Raw genomic sequence first — 13,546 nt, 5'->3', positions numbered from 1 at the left:
AATCTGAGAATACATTTAAAAATTACAACTTTAAAAGGTGAAAATATGACTTAGAATTTAAAATTGTGAGTCTAAAAGGTCTAAATATTACATAACAAAGTAATATTTATAGTAATAAGTCATTAAATCATCATTAAATCATTTTCGTTGGCATTTTTATACTGAGGAACTCTGCAGACCTCATACTAGTGGGCCAGTTATAATAAAAATATTAATGGTCTTGCGGCTCAGGTATAACTGTACCACGGGCCAATTTGGCCCCCGGGCCTTGAGTTTGACACCCCTGCTCTAGGGCCTCCGTAGAAACTGTTGGTCAGAATGTGTTTTTTTATTTTCTGTCTGTGTTCAGTAGAGATGTCAGCTTAGTCAGATTAATTTATATCTGTAACCAGAGGGGAAAACTGTTGATTTGTAAAAAAAAACAAACAGATTTATGTTTTTTTTTTTTTATTCAGTCATGAGTATGGAGGCCCATTCCTGCCGAAACAAACAATCAAAAGATTTAAAATATGTATGAAAATTAAACGAGCAACAGCATCATAATTAGGGCTGTCAGTGTTTACACGTTATGGCGATGATACTGTTCTGCTCTTTTCAGGGGCAAAAGTAGTTAAGCTACCGTAGCAGGGATGCTACTTATATAAGAATCTTCCTGCTCTCACAGTGATGTAAAATAAGCCCTCCACTACTTCTTAATGTCTCATTTCACTAAAAAAAAAAAAACCTCACAGCTCAGTGGACATGGGAGAATCATCTGCACCGTCTGTTATCAAAAATCGACCTTTTCAGCACTTCTTTATTTCTTCCAATCATTAGAAAGTTCTTTTTTTGTGGATAAGGTACCAGAAGATAAAATGCACTTAAGACGGCACAAATTTCAAAATAAAATCAAGACAGAGAAAGCAGCTAACTGTGAACGCTTGAAAAGTATAAATTCTGTCACATTTACCAGGAACCACTGGACAAACGTGTCATTTTGTACATGCACTCCTGCAGATTTCTTTTTATATACAGTACTGATGAGGACTTTCAGGCATGCTTGGGCCAGAAATTGAGGCTGAAATAAGACGAGGCAAGTAATTAGTGGACAGTCGGGTGAAAGGGGGGACTGACACAACCCTGGCCATGCTCTGGATTACCAGAGGGAGGGGGGAATAATCTGTTAAATATATAAGTCCATACCTTTACGGGTGGATGTGGGACGTAAGCAGGGCCTAGTGTACGTTCCAGGAGGGTTGCCCGGGGGCCTCTGGTAGTGCTGAGGATGTCTGAAGGTCCTGAAAACCACTGGTGGGAATCAGGCCAGGACCAATGAGATGCCGTCGAGCTTGACCTTGGCTGCTGAGCAACACGTGCGTCAACGTGTCTCCTAGCTCAGTCATGGTTTCAGACCACACTGGAGGTGCAGATCAGCTCAGGTTTAAATAATCAGACATAAAAAAAATCAATGATTTTATTTGATTCACTAATCAGGACAATTAGACTGACTTAAGATTGTCAGAAGGAATCAAAATTATGTTTTGAAATGCAAAATAATTAAATGTAGAAATATGAACAGTCTTGTTAAAGATCAAAAAGTTAATGATGATTGGGGATTATAAGTATTAAATGTTACTGAGCTCTAGTTTAGAGATGAGCTAGTTTGCCATTAACCCTTTAGAACTGCTGTTTATAAACCGTATGTCCAGTTAATCTTAAAATTCCTTTTAAACTTTAAAATAAAATTCTTGCAACAAATAGAAATTCAGATATATCACATTTTATGACTCCTGGATAAAGTCTATTTGTTGTAATATAAGAGAAATGACTGCCTGATAAGTTAAATAAGAACTGTGAACACTAAAAGAGACTTAAAAAATGATTTATATTTTTTTACACTGTTAGTATCACTTTTTCATAATAAATTTTATATTTTGACAGGAATGGGCTTCTGTACAGCTCAGCCTCTGTTACCATGACAACCAGGTGTTTTCAGTCCATCAGGATTAATCCATTAATGTGTGTTCTGTCTGTGTGTGTGTGCGTCTGCACTGTTTAACTCCTGAATGTGTGTCTGTTAGCACTTAATAAAGACAGAAAGAAAAAAACCCTGTCTCTGTTTCAGGACAAATTCATGACATGAAAATGTTTTCAACATGGAGATATAAATCAGGCAGTGATCTCCATAGACCGTTACCGTGGGCCTTAGAAGTTATCCACTACAAATAAAGACTATAAGATAAATACTGAGGCTGAGATTATGCTTTAAATGATTTTAAAAGTCTCTGTTATAAATGGAGAAGAACATGGCAGCACAGCAGGGTTCTGAAAAGTCCAGCAGCAGGAACGAGAACAGAAGGTGACAGGTGAAAGCAGAACGTAATCAGGGAGAGTGGACAGGTGTTCAGAGAAAGTCAAGAGTACCTTGATGCAGACAAGATGGCCGACATACATCCAATCCATACCAGAAGTCTCAACTGGAAGTCCGTATGTTTAAGGTTAGGCTTAGGCATTAAAACCTGAGTGGTTAGGTTCAGGGTAAGGCAGTGGGGAGGTGATATATTTCAGATCCAGCACCAAAGGTTAGGCTTAGGCACGAAAAAGACTGACAAACACTGGCAGCTGAGTCCACCACCAAGAACAAACTTCTGCTTGGGACTTCCGGCATGAATTGGATGTACAGCAACGCCCCTTGTCGGCCATCTTGACTGCGGTTGGGTCCCCTCTCAAGAAAGTTAAAGGAAGCAGGTGTTCAGCTAGGCACCAGTGAGGCCAGTTTAAAGCCTGCAGGATCAGACAAGCTCATTGAACTAAAAAACTCACTAGAAATCTGCATTTTGAGTAAATTTGAGTTTATAAACTCACCAGAAGGCCGCCATGTTTCGGCGTGCGCTGGTGGTGTAGCGTCACAATTCCGCAGCACTCCTCACCATAGACATCATATACGTAGACGCCTCATTGACTGTGTTTGCCCGCTGCCGCTATACGTCAACGTGTCCGCCATATTGCAAGAGACAAGACCATCCTATAAACAAATGCAAGTATATAGGGGATGAAGGGTTTTGTTATTTTTAAAATGTTATTCCACACGATCTTGTCAGCCCCACACAGCACAGGAGTGAGGCATCTTGCCCAGGAACGCCTCTGGCAAAATGGCGGCAGCGTTGACGTATGGCCCACTGGCCAATGCAGCGTCTACGTGTATTATGTCTATGCTCCTCACCGCTCCCATCCCACGCAGTTTCAGACTGGCAGTCAGTGTTAAGGCTACATCCCAGAGAAGCTGCACGTTGCACACATGGAGAACTTTACTATTTGAGGTCTCTTCTATTTTTTATTTGCACCATGAGCAGTTATCTGTCCATCTAGACAGCAAAATGATGAATACAGAGCCATATTTACCTTCTTGTAGCAAATATTTACATCCATTAAGTAGAATATGTTTGAAATCCGTTTCTTGATGAACCAGATGAAGGCCATGAGCTAAACTGTATCTGTCTAATAAAGTTGTTCCCCAAACATCTACTCTTTATGAAGCTTTCTGTTGCACATGGTTTAGGTAAAGATGAAGTACGAAAGCACTTCTGGTTTACGCTTTTCAAAGTAAAAGTCCACTTTAGTATTTTTTTGGAGAAACTCCCTTCGTATGCATATACTGCTTTTGTTTTGAAAAGCCCCCAGCACACTTCCAATATACGCTGAATCCAGTCACTTGTAGAAGGTTTACTGAGGTCAAACTCAAATGAAAGCTGTTATGGCAGCAACAGCTGCAAGCAGAAAAACGTCTGAAAAACAGTTACTGCATAGGAACGGCGAGGATCACTCATAGGGAACGCTCTGGAACTGTGACGTCACACTATCAGCGCGGACTAAAACATGGCGGCCTCCTGGTGAGTTTATCAGCTCAAATTTACTCAAAATGCAGATATCTAGTAAGTTTTTTGTTCAATATACATTTGAGAGATACAAATGTCAATCCAACAAGATGAGCTTGTCTGATCAGGGTTCTTTTACAGGATGCTAAGGACAGGGAGATGCAGGCAGACTCAAACTTTATGTGCCACTGGAGATAGTCTGCACTAGTTCTAGGCCGAAAAAGTATGAGCATGTACAGCTCTCAATACTTGGTCTAGGCTCCTTTTACATTAATTACTGCAGCAATGCAACAACATGGAGGCGATCAGTCTGTGGCCCTGCTGAGGTGTTATGAAGCCCAGGTTGCTCTGATAGTGTTCCTCAGCTCTAGTGTGTGTTGGGTCTGGTGTCTTGTGGTCCTTAGATCAGGTATGAGTAAGTGAAAATGAAATCAGCATCTCCATTAAGCTGGTCAGCAGAGGGAAGCATGAAGGGCTCTAAAACTTCCTGGTAGACGGCTGCGCTGACCTTTGACCTGATAAAACACAGTGTAGCAACACTAGCAGATGACATGGGTCCCTAAACCATCACTGACTGTGGAAACTGTACACTGGACCTCAAGACCTGAAGGATCCTGTTCCTCTCTAATTTTCTGAGACACTGAATTTGGGTTTTTTATTAGCTGTAAGCCATAATCATCAAAATTAAAAGAATTTCTATCTAATTTTATGGTTGATTGAGGAGTTTGGTCATCACAGATATGTTTAGGATTCAAATTGTGCTGCGGTTTAGTAAAAGGACTGTGTGATGTTGTGGTGTGAGGACAACCCTGAGCCATAAATCCAAAGGGAAAAGACACACCAGCCATTCTTCTTTCTTCTAACTGAATGCTGACAGGTAGACTCACCTGGGAACATTTCCCATACTCCTCTGTTTATTCTGGAGCTTTTAGCCACACCTCCTTGTCTTTTTACTTCATGCAGGTCAGTGTTACTCAGCCCTGCTCAACCAAAGAGCCAAATAGTTGAGAAATACATTTGCAAGAGACACATTCTAAGTGGTGAAAAATGTCAATTAAAATAAGTTAAAGGTGGCAAAAGTGATCAAAAAGTGGCAGAAAAGTGGCAAAAGTGTGAGAAAAATGGCAAAAATGGGTGGGAAGTGACTAAAATGGGCAAAAATCAGGAAAAAAAAAGATGGGAAAATGGGCAAAAAGTGGCTTTTAATTGCAAAAGGCAGCTCAAATGGGAAAGGAAGTGGCAAAAAGGGGCAAAAGAATGCAAAAAGCAGGATAAATGTGTCAAAAATGGGTTAAAAGACGTAAATATGGAATTAAAGTAGCAAAAAATGTAAATAAGGGTGATGAAAATATGCAGACAAAAACAGAATAGAATTAAATTTGACAATGTAAGCCTACTGTGTAAGTGTGGGAAACAAACTGATTATTGCTACTTACAATGGATAATTTCTGAGGTAAAATTTTCCCTTTTTAAGGTTTTCTGGGGGAATAATGTTTCAAATTTAGACATTAAAGAGCCACAGATTATCACCAATGAGCCACATGTTGAGTATCACTGATATAGGTAGAAAGATCTCCAGCAGGTCCTGGAGGGTTGTTAACAGCAGAAGAAGACTGAGGCGTCTGTGTGAGTGTGCTGCCCCCCTGTGGTCACACCAGGACATTACAGGAACAGATCCTCCTAGCTCAGTTTATTCTGAATGTTCACACAAATAAAACAGATGACATTTAAACTAGTGCTGGTAAATTTTTGCATTGGTTTAGATTTTTGCAGCAGACACACGACACTCATACCCACTAAAAGGATAACAGAGGAATCCCTGAACCCAGCTAGGCTGCAAACAAATCAGTCATAATGATGGAGGCAGCAGTTTATCTGGGTTGTCGTGCTTTCACTGGTGTTTACTTCAGCTGTCACTGCAAAGCATGAAAAAGAAAATATTCTTCTGACATCTGAAAAGGCTGTTTTTAAGAGAGGAAAGCTGAGGAGAGACAGGAATAATTCACAAACTCCCATTCTATTGAGAAGCAGTCTGGTCCTGCAGCAGCAACAAACTGAGGAGTACTTTTCAGTTCTAACTCCATATTTAATCCATCAGTTGTGCATCAGCTCCAAAATACATCAATACATAGTCAGTCAGACCTCAAAAAGTCATGCATACCCATCCAACCTGACTGGGCTTGAGAGGATATGCAAAGGCTGAAAATCCTGCAAGACTTGATGTGTCCTATTCAAAAAAAATTGAGGCTGTGATTACTGCCTAAGGAGCTTCACACCATTGCTGATGTTCCATGAGGACACCGGGGTTCTTCCTGCAGAGCTACTACTGATGCTTTTATGACTTTTAAGACACCAACAATGACCGTCTCTCTACTTCCACATCTACCGTGCAGCTCAGAGGATGAAATGGGTCCATGCTGCACAGATATGACAGTTACTGAAGGGTCATGGGCGGTTTAGAACTGACCTTACAACTCCACTCACTGACAAGTACCACAAGGGGCACAGCTGTGTTCACATCTCTCCAGGACCATGCCTGAGTGTCCATTAGTCAAGCCCAAGACCAGCTCCTGAGGTGGACTAAGTGTGGTTAAACCAGACTTTGGTGTAAACAAGTGTCCTCAGAACCAGGCCCTGGATCTCTAAGGTGAAACCATCCCTAAACGTGCTGAGTTTGAGTTCTGATGCTCTTCTAGTGCTGATGAAGGACTGTTGGTTATCAGGGTATCTATGGTTTTGGGTGAGTCCTGTTGTTCTCTGGCTTTGTTTGGTTTACTTGCTATGATAGCTCTTAGCTAAAAGGCAACGAGCCTCAGATTGATCTTTACCTCCATATTACTAAAACGGGCCCTGGCTGGTAGTCCTGATGAAAATGTCACATTGTCATGGGGAGGAAACTTTTCCTGATGTTGGTGTCCTGAACTGAACTGGTTTCAAACAGATCGATGAGAGGCAGCCACACAAGCAGAGCCAGTAAACAGAGAGTGACCCTTGAAACCACACACCACATCAGAGAGTCCGGCAGAACGATCCGGACTTCAGGACGACCTGATGGATCTGAGTCTGCTCTTCACGCTGTCGCTCTGCTGTGAGTTTTTTTTTTTTTTTTTAATGGCTTCTAAAATGTTAAAACTCCCAATACTGATTTTTAGACAGAAGGAGCTTGTTTCCTGACTTTCTTCAGTTGTCTAAGTCAGGGGTTCTCAACCTTTTCAGCCTGCGACCCCCAAAATAAAGGTGTCAGAGACCGGGGACCCCCACAGTACCTGAAGCCATGCACATTCAAGAATAGTCATGTGCAGACAAGGCCGCCCATTAGGGGGGAAATTGGAGAGTTTTCTGGGGCCCAGCCAGCAAACTCATGGTCCACTGTAAAGTTAAACTGTGGTATTTTATATTCAACCTGAATAATATCCACTCTTATCAAAGAAACACATTTTAATTCATTTGGGTAGTAAGTAGCCCTCTAAAAAATGTCAATCCTACTGTTAAAACAGAATTAAAATACATTAAGACTAACTAAAATGAGTTAATAATAGCAAAAACTTGTGGGTAAGGTGGTGAAATTAGATTTATAAAGTTGCAGAAATGGGTTAGTAATGCAACAAACTAGAAAAAAAGTGGCACAAAAATAAACAAAAACTAGCAAAAATGGGCATAAAAGGTGGTAAAAGGGGCTGAAATGTGTTAGAGTAGCAAAAATGGGTGGAAATTTGGTGAAATTGGATGAAAATTAATATAAACTGGCAAGAAAGGGTTAGCTGAGACAGAAAAGTCAGAAACTGGCAAAATGGACATATTAAATTGTGAAATGTGGGATAAAAAGTGGTGAAAAGTGTTAACAGTGGCAATAATGGGTAATAGAGCCAGCAATAGGCAGAGTTGCAAGATTTGGTTTAGAAGTAGCAAAAACAGGCAGAAAATAAGTGGTGGAAAGGGTTTAAAACTGACAGAAAATGGGTTTTACATTGCAAAATTGTTTTGAAATTGTCAAAGTTGGTGAGATAAAGTGATAAAAATGGGTTCAAATCTCGCAAAATTGGTGTAAAGCAGCAACAGTGTAGTTCAAAAATGTTCTTAGTTCTTGAAGGCATCTGGAGACCCCCTCTCAGTGTCTTGTGACCCCCAATGGGGTCCCAACCCCAACGTTGAGAACCCTTGGTCTAAGTTATAAATGCACCAACAGGCTTTAACGAGAATGTGACGGTTACTGAAGACAAAAGACCAAGGAGTGAAAATTTAGTCTAAAACAACATCAAATGAGTGTTATTTTATATTTGATAATATTCTGATTCTTTAATGTCTGATGAGCTGATCTCTGACAATAATCTACGGTGGCCCTGAAGGTAAACTGCAGATATTTTAAATAGAACCCAAAAATATCCAACTGAATCAAGAATTTGTTTGACGTGCTTAACTTTTTTTTTTTTGCATTTCACTTTTTCTTTTTAAATCAGAAACTTCACTAAGATGTTTTTAGAGTTGACCTCAGGGCCACCGTAGAACTCAAAGGTGTAAAAAAAGATGACACAACAAATCCTCTACAGAAAAACCTCAAAATTCATTAAATAAAACTTTATTTACACATTATTTTCAGCTAATATCCAGATGTTTATGATCTGATTCGAATCAATAATTGATGGTTATGGATTGTTAATGCATAGTATGATGAATCTGACATCTCCAAAAAAGTTGGGACACTGTGTAAAATGTAAATAAAAACAGAAGTCAATGATTGTCAAACCTCATAAACCCAGATTTGATTCACAGTAAAACAGAAACAACATATCAGATGTTAAAGTGAAAGATTTTACCATATCATGAAAAATATTAGCTCATTTTAGATTTGATGGCAGCAACACTTACCAAAAAAGTAGGGACAGGGCAACAGGAGGCTTTAAAAGTAAGTGGTACAAATAAAGACATTTTCAACTGGGGTTGTCAAACATGAACCTACAGAGATGAAAATGCTGCTGGAGTTTTTGGACCTCATGTAGATTTTTTGGAGAGAATCTGATCTGTTATTTCCTGGATGTCTTCGTCTAAACTTCTGTCTCTGTCTCTGATTGGTCGACAGGGTGGACGGCTGCAGCGAGGTCATACTGGAGCGGTGAGTTAAATTCACAAAGATGTGTTGGATCTTCTAGTTTGGCTGCCACACCTGCTCAGAATCTCTGTTTAATTTCTCCAATCTGAACCACGTATTTATTTCCTCTATCGCTGACACTCTCTGCCCTTCATAAATTATTCTAAAAGTTTAACTAAGAATATTAACCCTCAGGCATCACTAGGGACATTTTTGTCCATTTTGGGTAATTTTTTCCTCTTTCTCTGCTCACCTTGTTGGCTGTGTTTGTGCATATGGTCCAATTTTTCACAACAAAGTTTCACTCTAGGCAAATTTTTGAATTCAAATTTCAATTGCTCTAATCGTTTAGGGGAACACTGTGAAACAAATTTACTACCCTTTAAAGCCATTAGGGACAAAAATGTTCACAAAAACTGCTCTGAAAACTTTTAATTTTTGCATAAATCTCTTAAACAACTTCAGCTGTGCTCAAAACTACCAAACATTCAATCATTTTGAGGATTTTAACCCTTTAAATGCCAGTTTGATTACTTAAAGTCAATATTGTTTTTCATGAAAAAAAAAGTGAAATCTTCCTGAAACCAAATGTTGGATGGCTGGGGCATTTTTTATAAATCCAGCCTGGACATGTCCATGATTAGCCAACATATTGACTTTGATGCATTTTTAGTTTTTGTGTAGCATCTGATTTAAAATTTACTAAATTAAGGACAAAAACGTCCACTTCCAAAAATGGCAATAAAAATAGTATACATTAATATTAATTAATAAGTATAAATGATTATTGAATAACTTTCAGGATTTTAACCCTTTAAATGCCTGTTTGATTACAGGATGGTCATATTTTTTCCTACAAACACACACAAAACAGTAATTATTTTCCAGATAACTAATGTTGGGGGGTTTGGAGAGGGGGGTTTAAATCAGTCCTGGATGGTAAACATTCGCCAACATATTGACTTTGATGCATTATTAGTTTTTATCTAGCATCAGATTTAAAATTTACTACCCTTTCAAGTCATTAAGGACAAAAACATCCACTTCCAAAAACGGCAATAAAAATAGTATACATTAAATCTTTTTCTTTTTTGGTCAAATCTTTTGACCAACTTAAGTTCTAATAAAAAAAAAATCGATTACTGAATAACTTTCGGGATTTTAACCCTTTAAATGCCAGTTTGATTAGAGAATGGTCATATTTTTCCTAAAAACACACAAAAAGTAATTATTTTCTACATTCAGATGTTGGGGTGTTTTTTTACATCAGTCGTGGGTACGTCAAACATTAGCCAAAATGTTGACTTTGATGCATTATTAGTTTTTGTGTAGTATTTGATTTAATATTTACTGCCCTTTGAGTCACGTGGACATAAACTAAACATCCCATTGACTCCCATTCAAACCACATTTGATTGACTGATTTAACCCCCACACACACACACACACAATAGTTATCTAGAAAATAATTACTGTTTTGTGTATTCTTTAGAAAAATGACCATCCTGTAATCAAACTGACATTTAAAGGGATAAAATCCAAATTATTCAATAATTGATTGTTTTGTTTTGATTAGAACTGAAGTTGATCAAAAGATTTGACCAAAAAAAGCAGACAAAATATTAACATAAACTATTCTTTGGAAGTGGAAGTTTTTGTCCTTAATGACTCTAAAGGGTGGTACATTTTAAATCAGATGCAATAAAAATAAAGTTTTTCACTTTTCTTTTATATAAAACAATGTTGACTTTAAGTAATCAAACTGGCATTTAAGGGGTAAAATCCTCAAAATGAGGAATTTGGTGGTTTTGAGCACAGCTGAAGTTGTTTTAGAGATTTATGCAAAAAAAGCAGAAGAAAATATGAATCTGTTAAGTTTTTATAGCAGTTTTTTTGGAAGTGGACATTTTTGTCCTTAATGGCTTTAAAGGGTAGTAAATAAAGTGATGCCTGAGGGTTAAACATAATAGACTCGACAAAAGGCTCTCAGCCTTACAGACCCCTGTAGTAGCAGAGTCAGAGAGAGGGACCCAACCGCAGTCAGGATGGCTGACATGGGCGTCGCTGTACATCCAATCCATGCTGGAAGTCCCAAGCGGAAGTTTGTTCTTGGTGTTGGACTCAGCTGCCAGTGTTTGTCAGTCTTTCTCGCGCCTAAGCCTGACCCTTGGTGCTGGATCTCAAATCACCTTCCCCACTGCCTTACCCTGAACCTGACCACTCAGGTTTTAATGCCTAAGCCTAATCTTAGACGTACAGACTTCCGGTTTAGACTTCCGGTATGGATTGGATGTATGTCGGCCATCTTGTCTGCATCAAGGTACTCTTGGAGTCAGAGGCTAGCGGCCCCCTCTGTCCCTGTCAAGCACACTCACCAAACCTTTACTAACAGAGGCATTAGAAAGAACACGTCAGCTGTAAAAATGTAATTTGTGAAAGCTGGAAGCAGGATCTGAAATTCTGTCTTTCCTTGTTTGTTTCTGGACAAACAAAATCAGACACAGAAAGTGTTGTCTACATTTCTGAAACTGCTCTCCATCCTTTTTCCTGCAGATCAACCAAAGTTCCTCGCCGACGATGAGATCAAAGACGGAGAGACGGTGGAGATCACCTGCACGCTCCCCATCGATTACAGCGGAGGAGAATGTCGCCTGTACAGAGAAGGTTCCCGCGTCCCGTTTCGAGTGGTAAATGAGGCGGGCTACCTGTGCGTCTTCTACGTGTATTCCGGCGCGCTGCTAGGGAGAGAGCCGGTCGGCAGCCGGGTCTATCTCACGTGTGACTACCACCTGCAGGAGTACACCTCCATGCACAGCCAGATTCATGGGATCACTGTAACTGGTGAGGCATCGATGTGTGGTTCAACTCAACAGTACCGTTTTAGTACCAGGAACTTTTTTGTCTATTGTATAAACTTAGAGAGTAGTCCCTTCTGTATTAGGATGTGGATATCTTCAGTTGCTTGCAGATGGCCCGAGTATGTAGGGAGGACAAAAGTCAATCAATAACAGAGCATTTAGGTTCTGCCCTGACCTTTATCTGTTGGTTCTCTCTGGTCCAGGTACCAGTCCCAGTCCTCGTCTGTCCGTCAGCCGCCGCTTGCTCACACCTGATGACAAATTGGAGGTCACCTGTTTTCCGCCGCTCCCCTCCGTTTCCAGCTGTAGCTTCTACAAAGACGACTACCCAGTCGCTCAGGGATCCTGCAGCAGAAACCTTACTGGGAAGCAGCTTTCTCTATTCTGGGAGAAACCTGCCACACTGGTTCCTGTCAACCTGACCTGCAGATACTTTCCACACCAAGGTCTGGAGGTCAGATCAGAGAGCAGCAACCACAATCAGCTGTTTGTGCTCGGTGAGGAAACTATCAGAACATGAACAAGCATGGTCTTGTTAAAAAACTAGTTTTGACCCTGCAGTCCAGGTCAATGTGGACTGCAGTGGCTTTCAGTAGTCATCTCCAACCAGAGTCCTTTATAAAAGGTTTCAGAAGAAGCAGTTCTCTGGGTCAGGTCCTCTCTGTTGGTGTTTAAATGCTGCTGTCAGTGTTGTCTCTGAACTCAGCGTCATGTTTGTTTGACTGCAGATGTGAGTCGAGTCTCCACGTCCATGAACTGCAGCGTGACGGTGGAGGACGATCAGCTGGAAGCATTCAGAGATAGAAGCTGGACTTCTGTGGGAGCAGACGGACAGACGGTCACTGTTCATGTGACAAACAGAAACCTGACCACCACGGAGAGCTGCAACAACATCCTGCCTTAACTGTCTGCTAATCAATCCACTCACATCTGATTGTTTTACTGGCAGCATCAGTCACACTGAATCTGACCTTTTGGAATCAGACTAAGGCCACTTTGGCTACGTTCACACTGCAGGCCTTAAAGATCACATATTGTGCAAAAATCACTTTTTCAGGCTTTTCTGACAAAAATATGTGTACAAACCCCCCAAGAATCAGGAAAATCAATTCCCTCCCCCCTCTCTCTCTCCACCTTTCAGAAAATGTGTGCTGAAACAAGCTCAGATTTTCCCCTTGTGATGTCATGTTGGGAGTTAGCCCCGCCCCCTGGTTTGGTTGGCTCTCCCCGCTTGGAGGAAAGTTCCACCCTCCTCTCCTGATCCTCCTCTCTGCTGCCAGCTGAGAGGAGCCACATACATTTCCTAAAAGGGGCAGAGTCAGACAGCTCATTAACATTTAAAGCCACAGACACAAAAACAGCTCATTCTGAGGGGTTTTTAGACGTGCAGAAATCAAACACTGGAGTGTTTTTCAGCAACAAACTTCTCAGGAATGTTTTGGGGACATTTGAGACCGATATAAACTTGTCTTCCAGGGGTGAAATATGTCAACTTTAATGCTCAATTCTGATTTTTTTCTCAGATTTGATTTTTTTGTTTGGCTGTTCACACTGCAGTCAAATTTCAACATATCAGGTAAGGATTGGATTTGGAAAAAAAAGTCAGATGCAATGTGACTTGTGCCGTTCACACTGTCAGAAAAATTTGATATGAGACACATATGAGCAAAGAAATCAGATTTAGGTCTCTTTTACCTGGAGTGTGGCCATACTCTAAGGCAGGGGTGTCAAACTAAAGGCCCATGGGC

At 40.3% G+C, this 13,546-nt stretch overlaps 1 protein-coding gene across 1 annotated transcript; it reads left to right on the top strand.

Moving 5' to 3' along the window:
* The first annotated feature begins 6,820 nt into the window (after positions 1-6,820).
* LOC121512591 lies at positions 6,821-13,033 on the top strand. The gene is made up of 5 exons (XM_041791938.1): positions 6,821-6,942; positions 8,932-8,964; positions 11,494-11,781; positions 12,002-12,295; positions 12,527-13,033. Exons 1-5 carry the CDS (start codon positions 6,906-6,908, stop codon positions 12,700-12,702), a joined length of 828 nt encoding a protein of 275 aa, XP_041647872.1. The 5' UTR covers positions 6,821-6,905; the 3' UTR covers positions 12,703-13,033.
* Positions 13,034-13,546: the final 513 nt, after the last annotated feature.

The sequence above is a fragment of the Cheilinus undulatus genome, linkage group 7 (assembly GCF_018320785.1).
Source record: "Cheilinus undulatus linkage group 7, ASM1832078v1, whole genome shotgun sequence".
Taxonomy (NCBI): domain Eukaryota; kingdom Metazoa; phylum Chordata; class Actinopteri; order Labriformes; family Labridae; genus Cheilinus; species Cheilinus undulatus.
This window is presented reverse-complemented; position numbering and strand designations above follow the sequence as displayed.

Coding starts and splice junctions, on each gene's coding strand:
- LOC121512591 (XM_041791938.1), top strand. CDS start 6,906: ATGGATCTGAGTCTGCTCTTCACGCTGTCGCTCTGCT. Junction 8,965..11,493: donor AGCGAGGTCATACTGGAGCG/GTGAGTTAAATT, acceptor TTTTTCCTGCAG/ATCAACCAAAGTTCCTCGCC. Junction 11,782..12,001: donor TCATGGGATCACTGTAACTG/GTGAGGCATCGA, acceptor TCTCTGGTCCAG/GTACCAGTCCCAGTCCTCGT.